This window comes from Nesoenas mayeri (genome assembly GCF_963082525.1).
Source record: "Nesoenas mayeri genome assembly, chromosome: 8".
NCBI lineage: Eukaryota > Metazoa > Chordata > Aves > Columbiformes > Columbidae > Nesoenas > Nesoenas mayeri.
The window spans coordinates 19,630,389-19,657,918 of NC_137554.1; the positions used below are offsets into that span (position 1 = coordinate 19,630,389).

The 27,530-nt window shown below is 46.3% G+C and overlaps 1 protein-coding gene across 6 annotated transcripts in view; it reads right to left on the reverse strand.

The window, feature by feature from the left end:
- The window catches only part of PACS2 (phosphofurin acidic cluster sorting protein 2), a 100,478-nt gene that overhangs the window by 37,462 nt on the left and 35,486 nt on the right, over positions 1-27,530 (reverse strand). For 2 of the 6 annotated variants that reach the window (XR_013922406.1, XM_080348422.1), the window contains exons 6-19: positions 26,727-26,800; positions 25,889-25,969; positions 23,619-23,678; positions 22,217-22,374; positions 20,077-20,167; positions 19,492-19,569; positions 18,607-18,728; positions 17,708-17,843; positions 16,885-16,989; positions 15,274-15,380; positions 14,405-14,559; positions 12,245-12,355; positions 10,137-10,245; positions 2,867-2,909 (exon numbers count right to left, since the gene is read on the reverse strand). Coding sequence is in view for 5 of the 6 variants with exons in the window: in XM_080348422.1 (XP_080204548.1) it covers positions 2,867-2,909; positions 10,137-10,245; positions 12,245-12,355; positions 14,405-14,559; positions 15,274-15,380; positions 16,885-16,989; positions 17,708-17,843; positions 18,607-18,728; positions 19,492-19,569; positions 20,077-20,167; positions 22,217-22,374; positions 23,619-23,678; positions 25,889-25,969; positions 26,727-26,800 (1,430 nt within the window). In the remaining variant the exon portion in view is untranslated. The remainder of the gene's footprint in view (positions 1-2,866; positions 2,910-10,136; positions 10,246-12,244; positions 12,356-14,404; positions 14,560-15,273; positions 15,381-16,884; positions 16,990-17,707; positions 17,844-18,606; positions 18,729-19,491; positions 19,570-20,076; positions 20,168-22,216; positions 22,375-23,618; positions 23,679-25,888; positions 25,970-26,726; positions 26,801-27,530) is intronic. The other 4 variants (XM_080348425.1, XM_080348424.1, XM_080348423.1 and 1 more) reach the window with 4 other exon arrangements.

The window sequence follows — 27,530 nt, forward strand, 5'->3', positions numbered from 1 at the left end:
TCATTAGTCTGCAGAGGAGAGACCCTTCTTAAGGTCCTTAAGAAACTTGCATCCAGGGCTAATGTTTACCCTATATAAATGTTGACAAATGGGAAAGAGCTACAAAGGGATCTCAAGTCAGTAACACTTGCTTTAGGATGAGAAATTATGTCACATAGTCTATTCGGTTTGAAAACAGATCATTAAGTTCAGACATGACCATGTCTAGACCACATCTCTAGGGAGCATTATTTCCGTGCTATGGGATCAAGAAAAAAGACCTAATTGTTAGAAGCACAAAACTTTGCACAGTTTGGAGTGGGAGAGGTGTATGCTCAACAGCAGATCTTAGAGTTGTCAGGCGCTGGTGGATTCCCTGCTAGCTCCAGTCTTGGAAAAGCCATTGTGAGCTCGGCCATGTGTGCAGAAGCTTCCTGAGGGGACACTGGCTTGGGAGAGGGTGGCTGCAGCTCCATTTGGCCAGTCTCTATCCAAAGGGTAACAAATCAGGCTCTGGCATTCAGCAGCCATACATGCTGTATGTGTTAAACACCAACAGGATGTTTCACAGACCATAACTAGCTGTGAGCAAGAGGATGAGAGGCAGAGGAGCTTGGGGAAGAACAAGCACTACAGAAACCTGCCTACAGCCACCTTGATCTGCAAGCCAGACAGGACATCTTCTCTGGCCTTTTTGCCCCTTGCTCGTTGACTGAAGAGGCTCAAGTTCAGATACATGGGAGGCAGACAAGGTTAAATGCTTTCCCTTCTCTCCGCTCAGGGAGGCACTGAGACTGCTGCAGTCCCAACAAGGCCTCTGCACTGGAACACTGCGGCAGCCAGACTCCTTTTCCTTCAGGAAGGAGGTGCATCTTATTAACAACCCTGGCACCTGGCTGCCAGTACAAGGCAGGCACACCACCACACAGCCCCGCCACCCCAGCTCTTTGTGGGGCCGAGGCTCCCTTCACGTCAGAGCCCGGCTGAGCAGCACAGCACTGACCTGCTAGTTGCTGGGTCAAAGACTGCGCAACCCAGCTGCAGAACATCAGGTTTTGCACCCTAAAAGCCAATCGAGTCCAGTCAACATCAGGAATCGCAAACCCAAATGTTGCTGGCTCCCTCTCTTCCTTGGCCAACAGCTCCAAGCAGGCTGCAGCTGAGGGAAGGGGCTTTTGTGCTTATGTTCAGTCTCAGAATTTACAAGACACCTGCAACTAGCCTTTCAGAGGCTCTTCAGATGTGTCTCATGGGGAACCACTGTGTCTGGAACACTTCAGAAGCAAGAATGAGCAGCACTGATTTGGTCTTCACCACCAGCTGACATAAAGTCAGCCTTTTCTTTCAAGGCAAGTATTTTTGTGTTTTGGCAGCATTAAGTACTCAGAGATGTTCACTCTTCCCACTTTCAGACAATCAAATCCAGACTGGAATTGCTAATGTCAGGGCAACAATCTTTTTAGAGCAACTGGACAAACACTCTGAGCCTCACTTGCTTGCACACAGCACTGAGTTAAACTAGACCCAAAGAAAAGCTTTGCAGCACTCAACAGCTGCAATGACACATGTCTAGGAGCTTCCAAGTCCTTCTGGGCTTTTCATGCTATTGGGAAAGGTGAAACAGCTGCTTCATAACAGTTCTTCACCAGCAATTGCAGCTCATGGGAGGGACAAGATCACAGAAAAGCTCATCAGCAGGGAACAAAAGATGTGTCTGTCTGCTTTTGCAGAGGACATCTTTCCTTCAACAAACAAAAGCAGATTGTCTTCTCAGGAACACTGCAGAGAGAGACTCTGACTTCGAAGAGACAGCAGAGTGAAAGCAGGGTCAGCGTGAGGGCAAGAGAGACTTAAGTTTTTAAACATCTTGGGATTTCAGATTAGCTCTGGCACACTGACAGGGATACAAATGGGAACACACACCAGTCAGGTTAACACAGAAGGCAGAACCAGATAGCCAGCACATAAGAAAGAGAAGCTACAGGAGAGCAGGCAAAAACTGTGAAGAGAACATCCCGTAGCTGAAGAGCAGGCAGGGGATGATCTCCTTTTGGCCACAGGTCAACAACTTTATACCTAAAGCTTGATGAATTGAAGAGTGTGATCAAATAAGGGGAAGGAAACTAGAAAAGGTACCCAGTGCACAAGCTACACTGACAGAAGCACAAACACACCTCTGCCTAGACACTCTAGGCTTGGCCACCTGAGCTGGGAACATTTCAAGATAAGGACAGGAAGAAAATCCAGGGACTACTATCCAAATACATATTCACATAATAAAAATTGATTATATAACTACTGCCCCAGACTCAAACTTAAAAGTGGTATAAAATGATCTCCCTGGTGGGATGTACTCTCCACTTCCCTGGAGTGGACGGGATATTAAAAGGACTGAAGACCATTCATGACAAGCACACAGAAGACTGACACTGGAATAGCAAATTTGGCCAAATCAATCACCTAGGGCAATGCTGGGCATAGCAACCCTGAGATCAGGTTTCTAGGAACACACCACCTTCCTTCACATGTGGTCCAGCAACAATTCCTCACCAACTAGGTGCTTTGGTCCGCATCAAAGACAGGTTGTGGATCAGAGTACTTCAGCATCACAGTTTCCTCTCTGCATGGAATGAACAAGGCAACAGCAAGGCTATGGTTCTTGCTTCAGTGCTGGCAGGAATGCAGCACAGCGCTGCCCGGAAAGTAAAACACACCCTGTAGCTTGTTGAGGCATCTTAGAGGTTTGCTTCTGTACCAGGCTGTTGCATCCAACCATTAAATGCTCATGCTGGCAGAGCACCCAATGCTCCTCTTCTACCCCAGAAACCACGTAAGTTTGAGTTAACACTTGTGGACGTATTCCAGCTGTAACTGCGATAACACTCACCCCAACAAAGGGAATGAACTTCTGCGAAGATTCTTCATCAGGGCTAAAGGCAAAGAGAAGAGAGTTGTTAGCAGCTTGCTTCCACACCGGACACAATACTCACTCTCTATGTTGCATTCAAGCATGCAGCAGGGACGGACAGTATGCAAGCGCCAGTCCAATGTCTCCTCAAGGCCCCCTGCCAGCACGCTAAGAATCTGCAGGGGTGGGGAAGAGCACGCAGCTGCCGGCACATCTCTTGGGGGAAGGGGCTCTTCCTCCCTCCCTCACGCTTGACAGAGAAACATGCTTTAATGGCATGGCAGTCATTACAGACACACGAACCTCCTACTACGAGGAAATGTGCCACCACAACACGGAGAACTGTGCGTTACTTACTAGTACCTGAAGCGCTCTGCACGCATGGCCTCCGCGCGTCCCACCTTTGGAGTCATGTGCTATACCTTTGCACATTCCAGCACCGCTAAAGCAGTTCGCCTGCCGCGGGGTTACAAGCCGTGACACGTGGTTATTTGTGGAGCACTAGCAAGTACATACACACACACGGACACGCACACAGATACGTGTTCCCTGCACGGGGAGCTTGCAGTCCTTTGGACAGGCACACTGGAGAGGTGGTCACCAGAGCACAGCAGGTAGGATCAGGACGCCAACTTGAGAATGGCAAATGCTAAACCAAACCAAACGCACACCATGTCCCAGAAACAGCTGAAGACAACACCGTACACATTTTGAAAGCAGGAAGGCATCAGCCCCTCCTGCTCTGGCCCTGCCCAGGATTCAGAAGTCAGAGGCTGGACAAGGGCCAGGAACCAAGGCCAGAAGCAAACCCAGCAGGAATTAGGGAGAGACGCAACAAAGACAAGAGGCAGAAGAGCTGAGTGAGGAGGAAGGCAGGCTGGGAGGGCCTGCAGAGCCCCTGCTCCCTTCAAGGGCAACAGAGATAAAGATGGATCCACAGCACAAGGAGAGGACTGCAGGAACGTGACCACACGTTCGGACGAATTACAGCTCAACAGTGGAAGTGACCGCAGGGGCAAGACACACCACGTTCCTCAGTGGCCAAGCACAAGAAACAGGCAGGAAGCAGACAAACACCAAGATTTCTCATGTTTCTCTTTTTGTGCATCCTTCAGAGCATCGCAACCTTTAGAGAAAAACCATCCAGCATTGCCTTCATCCAGAAATGCTGGGTGCAGCAAAACACTTCAGGAAAGCAGTTATTTCTGTGCCATTTCCAGCACAGATGCACAAAGGTTGCCAACCACTGTGATTAGCATGGGCTGGACAGGTTCCTCTAAGCCCTATGGAAAGAATGACACAGAACTGCAGCTACCACAACTCAGCCAGAGCTCCCTCTTGATTCAAAGCAGAGTGCACTTTTGCAAATAGCCACTCGTTTTGGCTCAGCCTTATTTATTCATCTCTAAGGCAAAGCCAGGGGCTTTGCTCCCTTCCTACCTCACAACTCCAGGCACTGCACCTTCATTCTTCCCCCAAAGCAAACAGCAACAAGTCCCTGACTTCTGTGTTAGAAGCCAGAGAGGTCACATCCAAACACAGCTGCAGGCCCCCAGCAAATAAGTCTCCTATTAACATGACATTTCCAGCTCCAGTTTTGCAAAGGGAAATGAGAAACCCACAAAGCTGTCGGTAGAAACATAGAACAGAGGCTCAGCTTTCTTCTCATTTCTTCAGCTCCATGGGCTGAGAATCAGGCAGAAGCAAGTCCTGCTGACCAAGTGAGGGAAGCACAATAGTCACCTTGTTGTCTTTCAGCTACTGGATGGCTTTTCTCCAAGCTCTCCAAAAACAAACCATGCCCAATTTCAGCAGGAAAGTCATTCTTATTCCCCTCGGGAGCTCAGATTCCCACTGAGAAGAGCTCACGGGCAGTTCTGAAATAAATCATTTGCTTCAGTCACCATTTATCACAGCTGACAATGATGCACAGACTGTTCCTGAAGCAATCCAGCTGGATGTCAACTCGGCTAGTCCTGTCCTGTCACATGTCCTCTTGGGAAACCTGGTCTTGCACATGTGCCTCTGAAAATGCAGCTTATCAGAACAGCTGCTCTTCACGTGGATGAAAGGGAAGATGAGATGATCATGTTTTTTCTCCACTTCCTCTTTCATGCTCTTTCCCAGTTCTTGTCCTTTAGGATCCCAAAATATTAATCCAGAAAGAATGCTTTCACCTTGGTTACCGTCTCTTCTATTCCTCCTACCACAGCCCTGTAATGAAAATATCCCCATCCTGGAAAGGCAGCTGCCCCATATTACCTGGGCTGCACAGATTCCTAGGCTGCAGAGGTTTTACCCCCATAGCAATGTCCTAGGTGTTGGTTGTATCCATAGGATTTCTGAAGGTCCCGGTATTCTCAGCTATAATTTAAAGCCAGACCTGACCCTGGTTTGTGGTTTTCAAGAGTGTTACTGACCCTTCACTCCCGTAATCCTGGGGGGAGGAGTGGAGGGGTGAGGGGAATCTGAGGGAAAACAAAAAACAGACCTATGTAGAAAGACTAGAAAGAAAATCTTTACCTGGAATGGGGAGTTGTCCAATTACTATTTTTGCTTGGGCAAAATCCATCTACCTGCAATCAGTCCTTCAAAGGTAAACTGATCAGAAATGGACTTGCAGGCTCCCTCCCTTCTCCACTAAATTAATTTTGATTGAACAAAGACATACAGACAGATTTACATGGTTTTAGACTCTTAGAAAGTAGAAGAAGCCACATCACCAGGAGTCACCCACCTGGCAAAGGGAAGGAATAATGTCACTTCTGGGGCAAAGCACTCAAGTGTTTCAAGGCCAGTTTGAACAGGGCTTTGAGCAACCCGGTCTAGTGGCAGGTGTCCCTGTCCACGGCAGGGGGGTTTGAATTAGATGATCTTTAAGGTCTCTTCCACCCTAAACCATTCTGTGATTACAGTAAGAGGGACTGAATAAACTCTTAGAGCAGTTATGCCAGTTATTGGCCTTTTAGTAAGATTTCATTTAAAACTTAAACAAACCAAACCAGATTAAAATGAAGCTAAACTGCTGTGATTTCCTAGCAGGAGGGTCTCAGATACTACTTTTATTCCAGGCAAGTCCCACAGGGGAAAAACAGGAAAAAGGAGACTTTTATCACTGAAGGACTAGCAGGCCTCTAAGCCATCTCAGGCCAGGTACCACCAACAGCTCTCCACGGTTCATCTTTGTTATGAAGCATCTGTCCTTCCCACTGGGCAACTGCAGCTGTCTGCTGGCTAATGCTGTCCTTGTTCCACTAAGTCTCCAGTGGTCAAAACAAAGGGACAAAGCAACTCCAAGTCCCCAAGACACATCAGAAGAGTTGCCTCTCTGCTCTCCCCAAAACTCCCCTCCAGCACCCTCCATGGGCACATTCCACAGGACATCCAGCATTTCTTGAGCCTCAACTCCTCTCTGCTGTGCTGCTCTGCCAGGCAAGGGGCACAAGTCAACTCCTGTCACGTTCCCAACAGCTGCCTGAGGAGGTTCATGCAGCAACCAGCCAGATGACATGGGCACTGCTGAGCCGGAAGATGCACCAGGTCCATCTTCATCAGCTGTATTTGTGTTCAGCATCCACTGCAGGCTGTGTTTTAGAAGCAGCACTCAGGGAAACGACCTGGACTCTGCCCAGACACTGCCCTCCGGAGCCTCAGAGACAGGCAGCAGGCAGAAAACAGCGCTGACCCTGCTTCCTATTGCCCAGGAACCCTCCAACCCAAGGCACTCATACTCCAGGGAGCAAGAGATGGGCAAGCGCTCTACAACACAAGAGTGAAGAGCCTCTGGTAAATGTGTAACATGGCAGAAAATGACCCAGTCCTCACCCTGACACACAAGTGATGCTTTTATTTCCAAGAGCCAAGCTGCATCCCAGACCCATGCAAGGGCTACCCAGAAGCCACAAGGCAAGAGCTGTGCTGCACACTGAATTACAGTGGGTGACAGCAGCCCAGGTTCACAGAACTGATCAGCAATCCAGCTACACTGGGAATGGGCGTCTGCCACGTCTCAGATCTCATATACTGCAGGGCTTCATTCAAGAAAGCAACGCAGAGATACCACTATCGATGATACACCCCTCCTGGCGAAAGGCCCACCTCTGCCACCACGGTCTCAGCTCCGCAGGTGTTGCCTGGACTGCAATGGTTTTTGACAATTCACTAACCACTAATTCTCCCAGTGCTCACAAAGTCAGTCACCCAGTGTAATGGGGAGGAGTTGAAATGTCAATTCATTTCCTTCCTGAACCCCCTCCTCACCACCAACCCCTCTGATTTCAGGTTAAGTCAGCAGATGCTCCAACATGGGACAAAGCTTTCGCACCACTGCAGCCCATCACAGGCAGTACATGCGCCAACCTTGCGGCATGACAAACAGAACAAGGGGACAGGAAGGAGAGCGGAGGTAAGTCAAAATAGGGATGGCTGGCAATGAAGTTATAAAGCAGCTCATCACATACAGCTACATCCTAGAGACTGGCTTGGCTTTCCTTGGACCACTGGGGCTTGTTTAACAGAGCAAATGCAAAGGTGCTGGGAGACTTGTCTCACAATGAATTTGTAGGTAGCACTGCTGTTTATACATGGACCGCTGCCTTGAAAGCTGGTCTTGGAGAACGCATTCGCCTCTGGCCTTGAGGGAGCTGCAGTAACTTTGTGAACTGATGACAAAATAATGATGTCCAATAATCATACCATTTGAAGCAGGGAACCCTGCAGAGCAGGGGGGCCTCGGAGGCAGCTCATGGAGCACAACTCCACTGCTAGCATACATGTCTTGTCTTAAGCTCAGAAAAGTCTCATACGTTTGGGATAGCCTGCTGGTAAGAGGCTAGTCCTCAATTTTGTGATTACAGGGAGAAGATTTGCTGGTCTGCACTTGGGTACTGCAGAGCTGAACACAACCCCGAGCCACTGAGTGCCACCTACAGCACTCCAGCTCCAGCAGATGGGAACTGAAGAGCCTTTGCTCAGCTCTGATCCTTTTGGAGCTACACTATATCCTAAAATGGCTAGGAAGGGAAGATAAAAAAAATAACAAGAAGAATCTTCTCTGTGTTTTACTGCTCAGAGCTACTCTCTCACTAACCCCTTAATTCTCATTCAGTCTACAACCTGGGAACCCATATGTGTGGTGCAAAGGCAGAGCCTCACTGTCAACAATGCGTTCTGCCAGCAGATGCCATCATTTCAAAGCAGCGAGCAGAATTTAACCTAAAGTACAAACTGTGCACCCCAGACCTGCAGGAACTGTTAAACAAGGCACAAAAGACCAGTTCATGGGGAAAGAGAGATAGGAGATGGGAGAGGGAACCTAAAAGGAATGGATACCTTAAGGTAAAGTCAAAATGAAAGCTCTTTTTCCTTTTGAGAAAGCAACCAAAGAAAAAGATAAATACGTTATCATACTTACAAAGTGACGCATTCATTTAGGTAGCAGTAACGGAAACACAATTTCTGTGTTGTTTTTCACAATACCCTCCCTAAGTTGCTGCCAACAACAGAGAGCTGCATTTCTAGAAAAAGCCACACGGGGACATAGCTGCCTGTTACTCCACGGGATAGCTTGTTCCTCTAACTCACTCTCCGTTTTGCTGATGGGGTGCTCAGCTGAAAGTAGAAGTTATTTTAAAGTGGACACAGAGATACTAAGAGTCTACAGGCTATGCCATGAGTCTGAATAAAAGTCTCAGCAATCTCTCTTCCAAGTGACCTTCTGCAGGGTTTCAGTCTGATGGAAACCCATCAACAGCTTGAGGTATGGCACCGCTAAGTCCAAATGGATCAGACCAGCTTGGTAAGTGGTCACGCATGCTGCCAGGGGGGGCAAGGGCATGTTGCTGAAGTACATTCAAGATGTTTTTCAACAAAACACCAAATTGATCTTTCTGGGCACATTAGAAACTCAACATGATTAAATGTGTGTTAATGACAAAAATGAACTGTAACAAAATGGAGAAGGCAACAGAAACCAGCACAGAAGCCAGGAACTGACGGGTATGGAGAAAGGGCAAGGCAGCCGGGTTCACGCTGCACTAGGGGAGTCTGAACCCCAAAAACAAAATAAAAGATTGGAGCTAAGAGCTTCATGTACCCTGTCGCTCTCCAAACTTCACCTTGATCAGGTTAACATTACAGGAGTTCATAAACACATGAAGAGGGTGCACTCTTTTTAGTGGACTAGTCAGTCTGGAAATACTTTCCCTATGAGAGCATGAAGAATGGGTTAAATTCTACTGAATCATTTCTGCAAGATAATGTAGAGCAGGCACCAGAATGAAAAAACAACATACAATGAACATCTCCAAAAAGAGCAAAAAAAGGTCTTTTCCAATCAAAATGATTCAGTGATCCTATGAAAAGAAGTGATTCTACCTACACCTTTAATCCATCTCAGTTCTTACGCAAAGGAGGCACCAATAAGGGATGTTAATGGACCAAAAATGAAAGATCAGATGTAACATGGGATGGCAGTAATTAACAACTAGCATCATCCATGCCTCATAGGGGATTGCTAGTCCCTAACAGAGAAAAATCACACGAGCTGAGTGTTTGTCCTGCTCTCAGAAATTATTGGGATGTGAGTTGGATTCTACTGAAGTCTATTATTCTCCTCTGTGCTTCAGAAACAACAGATCTCTACCGTTCAGTGACAGTTACTCTTCTTCCTGGACCACAGCCACATGAGGCTGTACCTCCTTCTGAATCTCGTTTTCAGATCCGAGTTCTCCCTCCTACAGGCTGCTCATCCCTTAAGAGAAGCTGAAATAAAACCTGGTGAATGTCAGACCTCGCCAGTATGAGTCCTGGGGAGTCCTGCAACTGCCAATCAACAAGGATTTTGTCTCTCCTCTGAGAAGCTCTCCTATTTACACTCCAAAAGAAAAGGGCTTCAGTTCTCTCAATACCCATGTAAAAGAAGCCAGGTGTCACGGAAGTTACTCTGGGGGAAAATGCTGCAGACCTAAGGTCTCTGTGGTAAGAGATCTCCATAACCTAGGCAGATACAAGCTGTCCATCCCCAATCCTGCATAGCTGCCACTTGCCCAAGCCTTTCAGACCTTCAAAGAAATCACTGCACTTAAAGGAACCGCACTGCTGCAGATTTGGCACACACATCACTGGTGCAGGCTACCATAAGGCTCTCAAGGTGTTCATAATTGGAGTGATTTTAAGACTGATGAGAAAAGCACTTTGCTTTCAACCTGATGCTCACTCGGAAAAGTCAGTGTTACATCAGTGACATTACCTTTTCTGCTTGTATGTCAGCATCGCTTCAGCAATGGGCAACTGGTGTGCACAGTTTGCCCCTGCTATATATTGCGTTATCCGGGACACAACATCAGGTGTTTCTGAAACTGCAACAAAAGAGAGAAAATATTTTAAGTGACACCTCAGACCATCACCAGCACTGTCCCCCATGTGCTTAGCCAAGCAGCTGGTGGTTCCCAGCCAGCTGCTTTTGAACTGCATCTGCCAAAGGCAGCTCTGCAGCCCACCCCAGAGCACGGTAAAGCCACCTGACCAAAACCAAACACCCTACAGGAGCACCGAGGTGAACACGTTTGGAAGGCACACTAGATAGACATCTGTACACAGCATGACTGACTGAAGTGTTATGGCTCTTTTCTATTTCTTAAAATGCTTTTCTTTGAAAATGTGTATCTACTCAGAGTCAACTTGAGGCTTTTTTGCACCTTTCCTGTAGGTATCTGCAGAAGCAAGGGCCCAGCCACCTTTCCCAGGGCCTTGGCCAGCTGCTCTACTCACACCAGCATTTGAGTTATCTGATCCCTTAGTGAACCCACGGCCTTGCTGAGTTAACTGGAAAGCCTGAGAGCCACACAAGGGTTGGATAAGCACAAAGTCACAATTGTAGCAGCAAGAACGCTTCAGATTTGTAAGACTGTGTTTGATTCAAGTTGACAAGACAACATTTCCTAAATGCCTTCCATATTTCTTTGGTTTCAAGCAAGGAGCCTCAACTGTGAGATCAAGTGAATCTTCACCAGGCACTTCCATACCTTAATGGGCATTTTAACCCAGATTCTTTGTATTTGAGCAGCAAACTGTGAAAAACTATGATTCTTTGCCAGATCTTATGCCTTCACAGGAGAATCTACACAGTCTGGACTGCACAAAAACAGGCTGCATTTTCCTCATAGCATGCAGACAAATAAGAACTACAGCATACAACCAACTAAAGAACAGACAAGGCTCTCAAGCTGGATTTCTATAGCTAATGAAGTATTCCTAACCCAGATGAGAAAAATAAAGTCTGTATTGACATTTTTCTATATTTTCAAGTGCAGCAAGGAATTAAAAGAAATCAGTTCCAGACATCTGTTCTTCCACAAGCTTACAGTCAAGGAAAAGTGGAGTCCAGCCGCCTGCTCCAAGCAGGATGAACTTCACCTTCAAACAGGCTGCCCAGGGTCCTGTCCATCCCAGTTTCCATGTGCTGGAAAAGGCTCTGAACAGTCACCTGTGAAGAAGCCTCTCTCTTCTCTCATGGCTAGAGGACTTCCAGGAGCATCCTGGCAGCCTCAGGCACTCTGCAATTCCAACACTAAAACCACAACCTCCCCAGCCTCACAGTGCTCCAAAAACTCCAAAGCTTTTTCCTTCTAGTGAAATTTCTCTATGGAATATGCTGCTATGAGAGCATCACTCCTCAGTCAAGCCTCAAGCCTTCATATAGCGCTTAACGTCAGATGCAAATCCTCCTCTTTCCTGTTTCTTTCCATTCGTGAAGGAATGGATGAAAAAACTGTAATCGTTAATTTTTTAAGCAAATCAGTACTTTAACACGCGTTATCCTGGGCTTTATCCTGGCCCAGAACAGACTCTGATCAGAAGACGAACTTGTTGATCTGACCTAGGTCAGCTCCCACTTTATAACACTGGTGAAGAACAAAATTATTTTTTAATTAAAAAGATCCTGCCAGTAGATTTCAGAAATGTCAAGGTCATTCTCATGCATAACTAACAGAAGTTAATCCTCCCACAGCTTCCAGTTTTCCAAATCTTTTAGGCTGGACAGTTTTCTGAAGGGCCAAACAAAGCAATGTACTGAACTTGGTAGCAAGACCTCCACATCAAAGAACAAAGCTGAGAGCCAGGTAAAACCAGCGTGACTCAGAGGCTGCGAGTGCCTCTGGGAGCCAACAACTGTTTGCAAACCACCATGTGGAGGACATACAAAGGTCAGCATCTGAAAAGGGAACTTTCTGGAGCGAGGAGAAAAGAGGAACATAAACATTTGTCTGCTTCCTCTTGTATTTGCTTGACCTTTGCTAAAATTGCTCATTCAAGCCTTTCATCCCATACAGGCCAGACACAGACACATGGTCTTACCAGTGGTCTGTGCTTCAAGTTTGTTGAACAGATCTCTCCAGGCTAGATCTTGGAAGAAGTTGTTGTATCTATAGTCTACAGACCCCAGATACTTGGCCACTGGATGAGAGCCTAAGAAAGAAAGGAACACATGACAGTTGTTCTTCCCAGCACTGAACGCAGGTATGTTTTTATCTCTAAGGAATCAAATTCCAAAATCAAAACTATACTAGACATCCCAGAAATAAATTTCTTCAATTATAACCAAGTAGTTTAGTCCAGCTTATCTCTACAAGAGCATGCAAATAGACTTCCTAGGAGGGAGGCTGCTTCAATACCATTAGTATCTTTCAGTGACACCTCTCTCTTCCCCTCTGCACCAAATTAAATTCTAAAAGGCCAAAGAAAACAGGACTCGGAAACTGCTGAAGAAATAAATGACTTGAAAGACACAGAGGCCTCAGGGTTCTTCATCTCAGTCTCAGCTTTGCAAACAGCTTTCCCAGCAGCTCCCCCTGCCTGCAGGTCATCCCTGCCCAGAGGAGACAGACCCCTTCCTCCAAACACCATTCGCACACCATGGCTGTTCTGTGATACTGAGAAGAGGTAATTGTCCCCATCCAGGAAAATACACCCAGGGAGGCTTGTTTAATCGATGGAGAAGGGCTATAAGTTCAACTGATAGGCTGTAATTGAAGACAGAAGGCAGAGTCCAAGGATTACAAGGCATATGCATCAGGTCCCTGCTTGTGCTAGATAAGCCTGATGGCTCCTCTATGGGCATGGAAAGACCTCCTTGCAGAACGTTTGTGTGTCCAGCCTCCAGACCTGGATGGAGATCTGACTTTATACTTTTATTGAGCAGGAGGGAGATGGCATTTCTGTCTCCTGGCCTCAGAAGAAGAGTTTTCTGTCCTACAGTCTTTAATGATTTGAAAATATTCTCTCTTTTAAAGTGAAACACAAATTCAGCATGCTTTTAGGTTGTTCTTTAATCTTATAACTTCGATAATTAAAAACATACCACAGAACAAAGGACTTTGATAATGGAACTGCTTCAGAACTGTGAGGACCGAAGTCCTCGGTCACACCGACTCTCATTCAGAGCGCATTTAACCTTGCAGAATTTTTTTGTTTGTTGTTTTTGTTTTACTCCCTAAAGGGCTCCCTCTCCTCTTCCTGACAGCCACTTTGGAAACTAAACACCTTCCTGACAGAAGGATCCAGCTCTCTACCTTTTTCATTTGACTTCTACAAATCCCCCCACTGTTCAGGGTGCCAGGATGCAGCTTTTGACTTCCACAGCAACTGCCATCAGCTGGTCCCAAACCTAGAAGACTGGAATACACTGAGAAAAAGTACTTCTCAAGTTTTCTGTTGCCTACATCACCTAAGAGCCCTGTTCCCACAAGTCTCAGACTAGACAAGCTTCTGGCACCACCACTGGCACTGCCTAGATGCTCCTGCCCACAAGAACCAGTGATCGCTTGGCTTCCCAGGCCTCATCGCTGTGACATTCCTCACATTTCTGACTACAAGATGACCCCTGACATTATTATCAGTCCACTCAACTTCCCCCAGCACAGTGATCCAAGCTGGGTACTTTCCCAGCCAGGCAGGCTTGTTGAGCTGCTGGAAGGGCAGAGATAAAGTGCTGGAAAACTGAGTGAAAAACCCAAGGAGAAAAGCATGTAAAGGAAAGGTCAAAAGATACATGTGATTTAAATGAAGTCTCAGCAGTTTCAGAGTCTTTAAATTTTCGCACACACCCTCATCCCCATTAATATTTTCTGTGTTGGCCTCAGGGAGGCCAGAATGGTTATCACCTTGGGAAACATGGTGCCCAATGAATTTAATATTTCAGCCAGGAAAAGGGCTTGCAGAACATTATTCTATGCATTCATTGTACCATGATAAAAAGATACATAAGAGTCTCCCTGTATGTGGATGAAGTACTCAACCCCTTGCTTCAAAGAAATGTTTACCAGCAGACTTTGCCATCCAAGCACCTAAAGATGAAGTTCACTCACACAAGAGCAGCACCACAAGCACGACACAATGACACGTGCCTCATTTCACAGCCATATACCTAGGCAAAGCTTCCAGGAGGGCTTGTCCCAAGGGAACACATCACATTTAACCTGTTCATCTTTCTGTGAAGAAAAATTGCTCCTTATTTACCTAGAGGGATGATCAAAAATCTCATGTAGCCAAGCCAGTCTGGGGTTTTGTGAGACAGCTGCTCTACAAAGAGCCTCAATACAGCACTGAGGTAATTCTGGGCTCCGGCCACAGCAATTTTAATTGGATTTGGAGGCTGTGAATTGCAGTTACAGCTAGACAGAAAAAGATGAAACATATTCACAATTGTGCTTCCAACCAGTTATTGCAGAACAAATAAAAAAACCCAGTGTTTAATAACAGCCACAGCACAAGAGAGCTCATTCAATACACAAGACAATATCACAATGCTTACCAGCAGCTTAAAACATTATTAATAAAAATGTTAACATTGTTCAGTAACTTTCTTAATTGGTCTCCTTGCTCCTCCTTTCACACATTTTGATTATCTAAAGAGCTAGACTCAGCTATCTAGGTTAGGATGTGACTATTGCAACTAACTGCTGTGTCAGAGAACATACTCAAGGTATCTGCAGCCTGCAGTACGTATCTAGGGAATGCCTTGAGGAACTAATCTAGGAATTATGTGGGAGGGTGGAGCATGAACTATTGAAAAAAACTACCTATTAGATTTGCATGTTTTACTGCTTATTAGATCTGACCTACGAGGCAGCCTCCAAAGCACAAGCTTTTAAAACCACCATTGTTGACTGAAGGAGACTTGTATCCTCACACATGCAGCAGAACAGCAATAACTTTGCAGAGCTGGCAAGTGCTGAAGAGCCACACAACTCTGACTTCAGGAGAGTAGATTGGGGAGAATCATTGGAAGGGAGAAGCATTTCTCAGCTACTGGATGGAAAACTCCCTGGACACTGCAGCACAGGAGCTGAGACTTGACAAGCAACACAAGCATGATGAGAACTTACTATCTCTGTATCCTGGAGACAATAGTGCTGAAAGCTGCCTGAATATCAGCTGAGGAGCATGTGCAGACCACTGGCAAGGTATGCTTTTGCAAGACATCTGATAGGTACTGAGGAGAGGAGAGAACAGAACATTTTATAGTCCTTTTTTGGTACAGTTTGTTAAAGAAGAAAATCTGCCTCCTCCAGCCTCCTACGTATTCTCACATCCAACCGTGGGCATTCTCCCCATGCCCAATTTTTAAGAGATACAGCTGTTCCCCATATACCTCATCCTTGTGTATCACCCAAAGGAGAGCTCTTCCTCTAGGAGCACCTTCTTGGCAAACACCAACACTATATCCAAAGCGTGGCAACAACAGCTCTAGAAGAGCGGAGGCTTTATGGCCATAGAGAGCAGGGCAGCAGCAGAAGGCCACTGGGTAAAAACAGATGCTGTCTACTCATCTGCTTCTGGAACTGCAGTTACATCTTGTATTTCAAAAGGACTTCAACAAACGCAACGTTCCACTCACCCTCAAGTACTAAAAAAGGGAAGGGTGCTACCAGCACACATATTCCTCATGAGGGACTTTTTCCCCTCCATGCAGCTAATGGGAAACAAGTGAACACACATCTTGGGTATGAATGGACATAATATTTGTGAGACTCAGCAATTATCTCACACTTTCAGGTTCTGCACCGCTACTCTATACACCCCAGTCAACATTATCTTCATGTCCTCTGATACTGCAGGCACAAGGTGCTAAAACTACTGTAAGACAACCTACAATGCTTTCTGTCTATCTCTAGAAGGCACTTCTTTGTCTTCCAAGTATAGAGAAACTGGGACCACTAGCTCAGTTGGTATTTTTCCTCTCTCAGACAATGAGATCCTGTTTCTTCCAGAAGCAGAAAGCCAAAACAGACAACATAGCTCCACAAGCCTGGCATAAGTTCTACTGGTGACAACCACCAAGCATGTTTACTGGTTATCTTACATACGTATTTTATTGCTTTCTCAGCCTACGGTTCTGAAAGGAACAACATTTGTTCCAAACTCATAACAAACTCCCCCATGTTGCCAGCATAAGCAGGCACTGCTCAGGGTTCTCCTTAACACAACTATCGCTCAACTCAGAAAAGATAAGGTGACATACCTGTGGACAGGAATCACAAGTGTGCGTGCAAGGCAACAGAGCTGACCTGAAATATTTTCTCCTGTGTTGACCACCTGTGCCTAGAAATCTGAGTCTAAACCACAGGTCAGTCAGTCCTCCCTGCTTCCTTTGCCCCAGACTACCACAGCTGAGAGGCAGGCTCTTGAGTGCAAGTGTCTAGCCATTCCCAGAGTGCTGCTAACCAAACGGAATGGCATTTCCTAGAAGAGAAAAAAACCTCTGCAGAAAGACTCAGGTGGCAAAGACTGACAAGATCCACAGCATCGCCTGGTCAAATGAAATCCAATCTGTAGGCACTGAACACTCAGTATGCTGCCAGCCCCCACGCACCACCACTGCTCTTCCAACCAAGCAGCAGAACCTACTTGGTTAGTGGTAGAGCTCAAGGCCTGTCCATTCCTGAGGAGGAACAGTGAAGGAGAACTGTGCTTCAGGTAACGTCTCCTGCCTTTACCTGGCCTTGCCAGTCAGAAGTATTGACAAGAATAATGTTTTCTGGCAGCTGATCATCGGAAACCAGGATGTGATTTAGTTGGTCATACACTGTTTTCCTGGGGATCTGGAAATAAAGACACAGAGAACAGTAGGAGATGTCAGCTCTAATCATTAAGCCATCAGCTCCGGCTCTTGCAGTTCATGAGAGGTGGTTGTGCGTGCCTGGCCAGTGCTCAGTCACCCTGTCACCAAAGTCATACAGGCAGCCCTGCCAGCCGCTGGGACTGACACCCATCGGCTTCTTCAATACTGCACTATTCTGCAGGCTCTTGCATCAGCCAGCTTGGTTTTGTTGGCCATTACTCCTCCTGCCATGCACTTTTACTTATATCACTTCATATCAGCTAACAGTAGCCCAAGGAATTTTGGATTCATAAAAGCCAGGAACAGTCTCCAAGGAGGGAATTAAGTGAGCCCTGCAGCTAACGAAAGCATGGCATACATGCTCTGCACGTCAGCCCCCTTTTGCAATCCCTAGCAATTTGCCTTATTTCAAAGGAGTAATTTCCTCAACACACCCGTGTTCATTTCTAACAATGACAATCTGTTCCAGTGTTTTTAGTTTATGGCAGGCTGACAAAGCAGCAAGCTGGCAAAACCCAGCAGACTGGATGGAAGATAAACTATCAGCCAAGACATAAATCCCCTCCTTCCTGAAGCTGCAGGGCCCAGTTTCCTTCCAGCAGGGACAACAATTGGACCACAAGGAAAGGGACCACAGGAGGCAGTTGGAGAAGAGGAAGAACTACAAGTGGCCGCAGAGACAGAAATCTTTTTCACACCTGTAAGTGGTGCCGGGTGTCTGGAGAGCGTTCATTGTCCAGACTGTTCGCTCTCTCGTTCTGTGGCCTCACTGGCTGCCTCTCCTTCAGAGACGTGCTCCTTCCCCGACGTCCCGTCTGCTTCCCTTCAGACCTGCTGGAGAGATGTGCTCGCATTCCAGAGCTGGCTCATATCTGAGCGACGTACACCTCCCAAATCCCAGATCACCCAGTCTGACAACAATGTGAGTGGAGGCATTGGGGAATTGTGTACATAGATCTGAGCTAGAGACTTACTAATTCTGCTTTTGATAGTGGAGGGCACACGGTTCAGCTACAGAACATGTTACCAGGAGTCCCAGGCAGATTTCCACAGCCCATGCCGAGCCCCACAACATCACCCTGCTACTGCTACACCAGCATAATAGGATCCAGCCATGCAAACTGCAGTCACACACAAAAGCAGCACAGAAACACCTCTTTGAAAGAACACCTATTTGCTTGCAAATGACCGGAGAACTATATGGTGGGGTTGCTGAAGCCGACATTCACTACCCTATTTGGGAAAGTTTAATAGGACATAGGTTAGACTTGACAATCACATTTAAGGCCAAAATCTGCATCAGACTTTGACTTTGCAACAGTATCTTCAAGCAAGCGTCTCCAGGGTTTTATAAAAACTTTCTTGGACATGAAATGGTTACAACACAGAAGACACAAGAAATCTTAGAGCAGTGCTGCCCTTCAGGATTCTGAGCATTCATTTATGAAGTACTCAAGATCCATTACTTCAGTGCCTGAACACAAGGAGGGTCTCCTTGCAGTCTGTGGCTTAAGGCCACCCTGAACAAATGCTAGCAAGCTGTCTGTGACTTCCCGAGCAGCCTTGCAACAGGGGCAGGGCTGCGTTACCACTCTACCTGGTGGACGGGATAATGAGGGACTCTGTCTTCGTGATCTTCCCACTGGGTGGGAGCTTCTCGACGAACACATCTGGTGTGGGAAGTTCAGCTTCCTGGGCTTCGGCTTGCTGGTTAGATTCCTGCAAAAACACAGGGAACAGAGTCATCAGGAACAAACCCTCCCTTCTGTCTCACCACAAGGGCTGGCAGGAGGGACCAGGTTCATCTCTGTCTGGAGCACACTCTTCTAGACATGCTGCTCACTGCCATAAAGGAGAAACCATAAGGGCTCTCTGGAGCTACCAGTTCCTAGCTTTGCCTCACAAGCGAGCTGGGGGTAGGAAAGATGCTCAGGTACACCACGGGGAATAGGGATCTCCCCAGCTCAAAGCCAGGAACATGCCTCCTCATGTAACACAGATTAATTCAGCTCACCCAAATGAACTAAGCAAAGGGAGAAAGACATGGGAAAAATGTTACAAACTGCATGCCCCTGGAAGAGCAACCTGAGCTTTGAGATTTTTTTACCCCAGGACCAGCTTGATTTCTGCCAATTCAGCTTGAAGAAATACTCCCTATAAAATAGAACAGCCCTGAAAAACACTTTTCAGGACAATAAACGTGCTCAGTAGCGCACTTTGGGCCAGCCTTCCTCAAAACAAGAGAAATGCTGTTTAAACAGGTGTCATAAAGCATTTCAGTTTCAAAAGGTTAAAACACAAGAACCTCCAACAACTAAGGTCAGAAGGAGAACTCAGCATTTTCATCACTGCAGCTAACGTTACCTATGGAAGTTATGCTGCTTGTGCAATTGTATGAATGCACAGACATGCCACAGACTGCAGTCCACAGCTGACACCCAAAGTGACAGGAGGAACATTAACAAGTGCATTTTCAACTTACATAACAGACAGTGTCAGAAATACTGTCCCCTGCATGCTTGGTTCCAAGACTTTTTGTCTTTTCAGGCACTTCTACCTGCTTGAGAGGGGAAAAATCATTAGGAGATACGGCACCAGCATGGTTTTCAGCCACACTCTCTGAAATCAGCTGTTTCGAAAGACACACTTCTCTGCTTAAACACTGCATAACCCTAGAGAATGAACAGGAGTGCTTCTTGGTCACACCAGGGCTGAACACAGTGTGGGCTGTGGCAAAGCAGTAGCTGATGCACAACCAACAGCAGAGGCAAGGAAGTGCCCTGGAATAGGACTGATATTCTATGTGCCTGATTTGCTATTCATACCATTAGCAAGTATTCAGTACATAACATGAAGATGTCCCCTTGAGTTAATACTTGCTTTAAAATAAAAAAACCCCATCACGCCCCAAAACAACAACATGTCATCTTAGCAAAATATACATATCTCCGCATCAAAGTCTTTGGAGGAGATCAGAGAAGGTGCTTTAATTTACACATGCAAACAGAGACAGTGCAGGTCTGCTGTATTACCTGCAGATAGACAAGTTTCTAGAAACATGACTTACAGGACTTGATGGCTCCTTCTGGCTCCTGATACTGTGGATACTACCAATTTCTGTCTGAGAGCTGGAGTGTGACAGTCCTTCAAAATAAGGTCTGAATAAGGAAAGCAAAACCAGTTGCATATTATTAAAAACACCAAGAGAGAAAGCCTACCACATTCACAGCAAAGCAACATGACTGTTCTCAGGGTGTCCTACTGCTCCCCAATGGTTCCAGTAAAATTTATAGGCTACTTTTGAAAGCATGGGGGAGGTGTCCAGGACAGCAAGAAAACCCAGAAAGTCCAGGGAGCCCTGTCTAGCCCTGACATTAACCAATCAGCATCCATCTAATGGATCCAACAGGTCACCCATCACACAACAGACCATATTATAAAGCTCTTACTCAGAACACCTGCATGTTCTGACATTACACACCAAACAGCAACTTTAGTTTCCATAAAATCCAGGACACGTGGGTCCAGCATTTTCCCACAGCAGAAGAGAACCCACATTGACTCCACACAAGCAGTGGTATCCTCACTATCCCAAGCACCAGGTGCAAAGTTCCACATTGCAATTCTTGTTTCAGCTTTGCAAATGCTGATTGAACTACAGGCCACTCCAGAGAGGTTCTAGCTCAACTGAAATACAGTAAGTAGAGCTACTGCCCATACAGACATTCTGCTCCTGTGGGTAAGCGATTCTTGGTGCGAATACGCATCTTATTTCCAGCTTGCCATCTGGATTTGGCTGCCAGCCCTAGGATCCAATTACAGATTTGCTCAGTAAGATAAGGTAGCGCATACAATCAGATTGCACTTCCACAAGAAAAGGCAGCTCATCACACCAGGCTACAAGGCTTAATTACCATTTAAGGAACTGATTTCTTTTTTTCGTTGAAGGGAAAACCTGCCTACAAGCATCAGCATTTATCCCATCCCTTTCAAGATACAAAGACAAGAACTGAACACAGCAAACCACAAAGTGTCTCCCCAGGACCAGACACAGCAAGTTCTTATTCCAGCAACCACACACCCCAGAACAGTTACCTACTCAGCTCCAGGGAACAAGACACGAGCTCTCCATGTGTATAGCACAACATTTTGGATTGTTTCAAAGCAGCTGCTTACCACAACACATTACTTTCAAATCCCTTCAAGGTAGGGCCTACCAACTGGCAATATATTGGGTCAAGTTCCAAATGTCTTTATAAGCCACCAGCCCCATCACTCACCACTGCTGCCCCAGTCTATCCTTGGCACCTTCTGGCTCATTGACAGGAAATAAGTCACTCCAAACTCAAAATCTATTCTTAGCCCAACTAGGTTATTCTACATTAATTAGAATATTATGACACTGGTAATTAGCTGGCATTTAGCAGATGCTGTACTGACCAGCTGCAGGGGTAGGCTCTGCTTGTTATACAGCCATCACAAGGCCAGAGCATACAACCACATGTCAGTCAGAAGCATGAGCATGGCTCAGTCTCATGTTTTTGGTCTTTATTTGGCAGGGACATGACACAGCTCTGTTAGCTCGGGGTTCTGCATCTGCTTGAGACCCTGAGCCAGCAATCCCCAGCCCAGCTCCATAGTCCTGTGGTTGCTCACACATCAGTGCCCACAACAGCTGCTTCTGAACAGGCTTGTGTGTATCTACGTGTGCTGCAGTCAGTCCCCTTGGCCCTGATGAGCTCCTCTGTTTCCCACAGTTCCGCTTCCTTAATCCTTGCAAAGACTCCACACAGGGTCTTCTTAGCTTTTCCAGAAAGACAGAGTCTGCCTTGTCCATCCCTGCCTCTAATCCTGAAGTTTCCAACTGCATCTTCTGCCTCAGCACAGATTTCCTGGTTGTTTCTAACACCTCTTCAAAATACCTATGCAGGGTTTAACTCTACTGCCTGTCAACAATTCCTATCCCTGTGCTCAGGTGGTGGGGCAGGCAGAACATCTGCAAAGGGAACAAGAATGGAATGAGATTGAAGGGAAGTCACACCCCCCACCACCACCTCCAGCTCACAAGCAGTCATTCACATTGTAACAGCACACACTTGGGCTACCAGGACAGGTCAAGAAGAGGAAAAAAAAAAAAGAAAAATCTAATCTGCACTGACGCTGTGCATGGCCTCTCTCTGCCCCAGCATCAGCCACCCCACACTTACTTTAACTTTGGCTTTGGAGTGCTCAAGACACTGTCATCATCCTCCATCTCTGGCCCGCTGTCACTGGGGTTCTCTATATCCAGTGTGTCATACAAAAGGTCCAAGTCCTCCTCCACCTCTGGAACGTGCTCTGCCGGGTCCTGCTCTGAATCCAGGACCTACACGGAGGACAAAAGCAGTGATCACTGATTCTGCCAGGAGCCAGACCGAGCCTACATCTCCTGAGGTCCACCAAGGATGGCAGCACACCAGTCTGGTGAGTAAGATTCTGTTCCTAGTGCAAGGATACTACATCCAACAGAAACATTAAGTATAAGAGAAGTGCTTGGGGCTTGGGTCAAGCTTGTCAGTGTCTGGTTAACAAGCTATTAGCGATGTTCATTATTCAACCCTATTCTATAAACAAAGCTTTAAAAGGGTCCCTAATGCAGCTCCAGTTTTCTTAGAAAAAACACAGAAATGCAGTACTCCCAGTGTAACCTGTCTTGGGTTTTACTGAAAAAGTTGCCATGACACCTCCTGATTTGATACCAAAGCAGTTAGAAATGACAAAAATGTCCACAGGAGGCACCTGAAACTCCAACAAGGATCAGATGCCAGCCACACATAAAGCCAAAGAGAACAGGTATCTCACACAAAACTTGCACAGGTTGCTTTGCAGATACACCAGAGTAAACAGGCAGCTGTGCACAGTTCAGGGCTTGCTTTTCGAATGGCAGTTCCAGAAAAAAAGTGGCAGCTCAGCTGGCTGAGACCTCAGCTATGGGTGCTGACTCTGCTGAGCTAACTTGGGAAGAACAGCAAAGCTAACAGGACTGTTTGGAAGGGTAAGAAAGCATGAGGAGTTACTCTTTCCCACAAGCCACAAAATGAGCACACAGCCATAAAGCCAATTGAGATTTAACTGGTTTTATATTAAGATTACACAGGTTTCTTGGGTCCTGGATCTCTTTCCTTTTCAGCTCTGACCAGACAGCTGACTCTCCTGTGGACCTGTGTTCCCTATCCAAGTTTTTAATGTCTTGCCTGGCTGTTCTAGTAACATGATCAAATAGGCTAGGATTTAACTTCACAAGCAATATACACCATAGACTACTTGCCTTTGAAAGGGTCAAAGATAATTTCAAAGCAGTCTGCAAAACCAATGAGTGTACACATGGTTGCCAAAATCTGCTCTTGGTAAAACATGATGTAGAAAATGTCTTACGACATTTTAAAGTTGGCCCTCAAGCCTCTGTGCAAGGCCAGAGCATAAGGAGAGGTCACATCCACTGCAGACTTGAAAACAAAAGGAAGGGAACTGGAGGAAGGAAACAGGAAAATGTTCCTGAAAACTAAAGCAAGATGCACCAAGCAGAGGGCAACACACAAGACAAGAAGGCTTACAGAATTAATTACTTACCTCATCAGACACTTTAAACCTCTTCAGCAGTGCCACAACCTTCTGCTTGAAGTTTTGTTGCTGCAAGTCAAAGACACTTTTACATGAGTAAAGTGTTAAGTGAACTGTTTTCTCCCAGTCTGCAAGAAGCTCAAACATATCTGACACTAGTGCTCTAGCTGCTGCCTCAATCAAACAGCTCCTGGCACCACAAACTAAGCCTCTGCTGTTCTTATGCCAAAATCAGCTTTTCCCCATGTATGATACTTTCATTCCTGCATTACAATAACCTAGGTCCCACTCCACCAAGTATTATTAATCTTCTGGACCTGATGGATGGCACACCACTCTTGGTTGGACACACAATGGATAATGAAGTATTTTACCTGCCAGATCGCCTCCTGTATCTATTTGATATATTTCTGGCAAACATTTGACAGTCAGCTTTTCTGATTCTTAACAAGGGTGAGCCAACACAAGCATCTACCCACTGACCCAAAGTACAAATGTGTTTTCTAACAAATAAAGCACTGATTTTTCCAGGAGCTTGCAGTTTATCCTGGCAGGCTCATTTATTTGACTAGCAGCACTGTTGAAAAGTTGTGGGGCTTGTTCTCAACACTTGCCTATCAGAAAAATGCTGAGTCTGATACCCCCAGATCCTGGACTCAGCAGGCACCAAGTCCAAAACAACACAAGCCAAAATGCTGCACTGCCTCTGTGTTTCCTTGCCCCCAAGGGCTCCCTCTCTTGCAGGACCAAAAAGCTGAGATTTGCCATGAGCTGCCCAGCCCTTCTCCATCCATCACTGTGCAACCTAGTATGTATTTAGGTTATACATTCTGAAGAAAAGGAAGATAAGAAGAGGCCAGGTGTGAGTGCTGGTACAGGGCATTTGAGGTGGCATCCCTGCATCAGGAGGAAAGGGAGGAGAAAATGGTTAGCACCAAGCCACTCTTATGTGAAGGAAGTTGCTCTTTTCTGGCTCTCCTGTATCTCACATGAGCTGCTCTTGGAAGTCCACAACTGCCTGCTCCCACTCTGGCCTCAGACACTTCACACTGCCGCATGCCTCCAAACCTAACCCTTTACCTCTGAACTCGGATCCTGCGAGCTGCAACCACCTTCTAGACTGCTGAAATTCAGGTGAAATAAATCCACCAGGCCTCAGACAAGACTCTCCAAAGACTGCCCTGTTTCTGTCCCCAATGCACTTGTGAGGTTGAGCTGCCCTCTGGCTCAGGATGCCAAGCAGAACCATCCATTACACAGTAGCTCAGGTGACATGGCAAGAGCTGTTTGCTGGCATTAATGGTTTGACAGCTGGCAGACAGGAGGCCTGGTTTGGAGCTGGGTTGATGCTAACTGGCAGCATCAAACCCAGTTTTGCAAAAACCCCACACATTGCAGGTTCAGTATCAGTTCAGAGGTTGGGGCTAGAAAGATGTTACTATGAGGAAGTTATCTGCTTAATAACCAAGTGGTGTATTTTGTCCTGCCTGGTCACTGCCTCTTGAAAATAATACTAAGGACACCAAGGACATGAATTAGCATGTTCCTGGTCTCACAGGGTCTTTTCTGTGCCAGATTCATGTCAAAGTACGGTTTATTTCAGACCTTATCAAAACATGGATTTCAGAAACAGCCTCACAGGAGGTACAATGATCTCCAAACTTACTCCTAATTCCAAAAACAACCTTAGCCTGTCCTGGTGATTCTGAGTTATTGTCATCACAGACATGCATAAACACTTGCATATGCAGAAAGCTGCATCATGGCACAGGCGAGCACAAGTCACTGCTCCACACTGAAGTGCAGCCTTGCAGGCATAGACATGCTTGCTGGGAGAGGGTGGATAGCTGCATGCAACTTACCGAAGCTTTCAATATCCAGCTATTTCTTTTGCCTCAGAACCACATGCATCTGTCAAGCACCAGCCCCTCTCTGAGCTACTTCATTTTAAAACCTTCCCACTGGCCTCTCCCACACAGAGCACAAACCGAAGAGCTTTCCTTCACTTAAAGCTGCTTCCAGGATTTATGTGAGCATGGATCCTGCAACGGCTTCTTCACAGGGGTGGAATTTCATACACTTAGATGACAGCACATGCACACACCTTGGACAGTCCCACTCCCTGAACTGGCTGCTTTTGCTAACTCTTCACATGCTGCAATCATGCTCCCAAGCCCTCTGCTGGGCCAGCACGTCTGGTGCTGCTGCTCCCATAAGCCACATGCACTGCGCATCCTCGCCAAACCCCATCTGTGTTAGTAAAACTAATTTCCACCGACCCTGGTTATGGACGTCGTTCTTACTATCGATCTCCGCTGCTTCTTGGGCTTCCCCAGCTCGTACTCATCATCATCCAAATCCTGAACAGAAAGAGGATTCCTGTGTTACCTTTGTGATTTGGGGACACACGAGCATTTAAGTGCTAAAACCACTCCCTCTATGAAGATGAACCTGCCACTCTGTCTTTCAGGCTTTCAGCATTTGTCTTAATTGCAGTTATGATGTTTGATGGCAGAGGGAAAAGGAAGTGAACCAGGTCTGCAGAGAGCCAGGAGTAACAACTTGGAGAGGTGAAACACCCTAGTTCTACACTCAAGGAACAAGGATAGCCACAGACCCACATTTCGGTGGGTTCCTCTCTCAGTACCCTCCAAGAGGTGCAAGGCCAATACAAACCAAACTCAAAAGCATCTCACATCTACCCAGGGCATTCTCTACAAGGACCTACTTTGCAGATGGTATTAAAGAGTAAAGATTGACTCAGACCCCATTGGCCCTTTAATTACAGCTGGGGATCTAGCTGGGCTCTTTGAATCCAATCAGCATTACAGAAGCAATCAACTGATGCTTTGACCATTAAGCAGAGAAACACACAAAGATGCTAATGTTTCAGTGTTTAAAGGAAGCTCAAGTCTAAACACATGAAGAGAAATTACAGCATGGTGGAATAAATGGGTTACTAGCTGCAGTGGCAGAAGGCCCTGCACAAACACTTGGTGACAGTCTCGCACTGTCATGGTTTAGCTAAAGAAATAGGCTTTTAGTTTCAATCATGAGCTGAGAGCGTATATGCTCTACTGAAGCTCTCACACAGAGAAGCCATGCCCTAAACAGTACCTGGCCCTGTACGGCATCATCACTGGCCTCCTGCTCAGAAGAGAAGCTCTCGTACTCTTCCTCGGAATAGTTGTCTGAAAGGGAAGGAAAGAGGGGAGAGATCCTGTGAAATTCCTTTAAGGTGAGGGGACAGTCATCTCAGGAGCAGAAACTGCCATCTAACAGCCACAAAGCAAGAAAGGAGGCACACGAGGAGATGCCTGCCAATTTATCTTCTATCTGTGCTAGAACCAGTGAGATGAGAAATGCCTGGAGGTACGGAACAAGGAGGAATCTCGTGATAGGAAGGAAGGACCAGAAAACAGATACGGCTCCTTGAAACACCACCCTTTTTGCCATGGCAAGAACCACTTGGTAGACAGCAGCAAGTAAAGAGGTTTCTGCACATGGGAAACTACTTTTCCCCCTAACATGGGCATAACTGGCTTAAAGAATCAAAGTAAGACATGCCAGGAGAGTCTAAATCCTTCATTGAAATGACACTTGGGTCACTTGGGTAAGCTGCCCGGCCTTCGGCAACACCACACAAGCAACTGTATGCACTACCTTCAACAGCCACTCTTCTAGCAGTGAGCAGAAGGCTGGTACCACACAAAAAGATTGTCACAAATAGAAAACAAATTACTTCCCTATATATTGCATAAAACCATGGATTTATACTCATTAAACTAGGCCACAGTCCATAGCAAAACAGGTTGTGGGCTTGCGGGTCTCATCTAAGTTAATGAGATTTATTGTAGAATATTCAAAGGAAAACTAATTCGGAAAAATAGCTTAAATGTGAACCTCCTGAATACAACACTG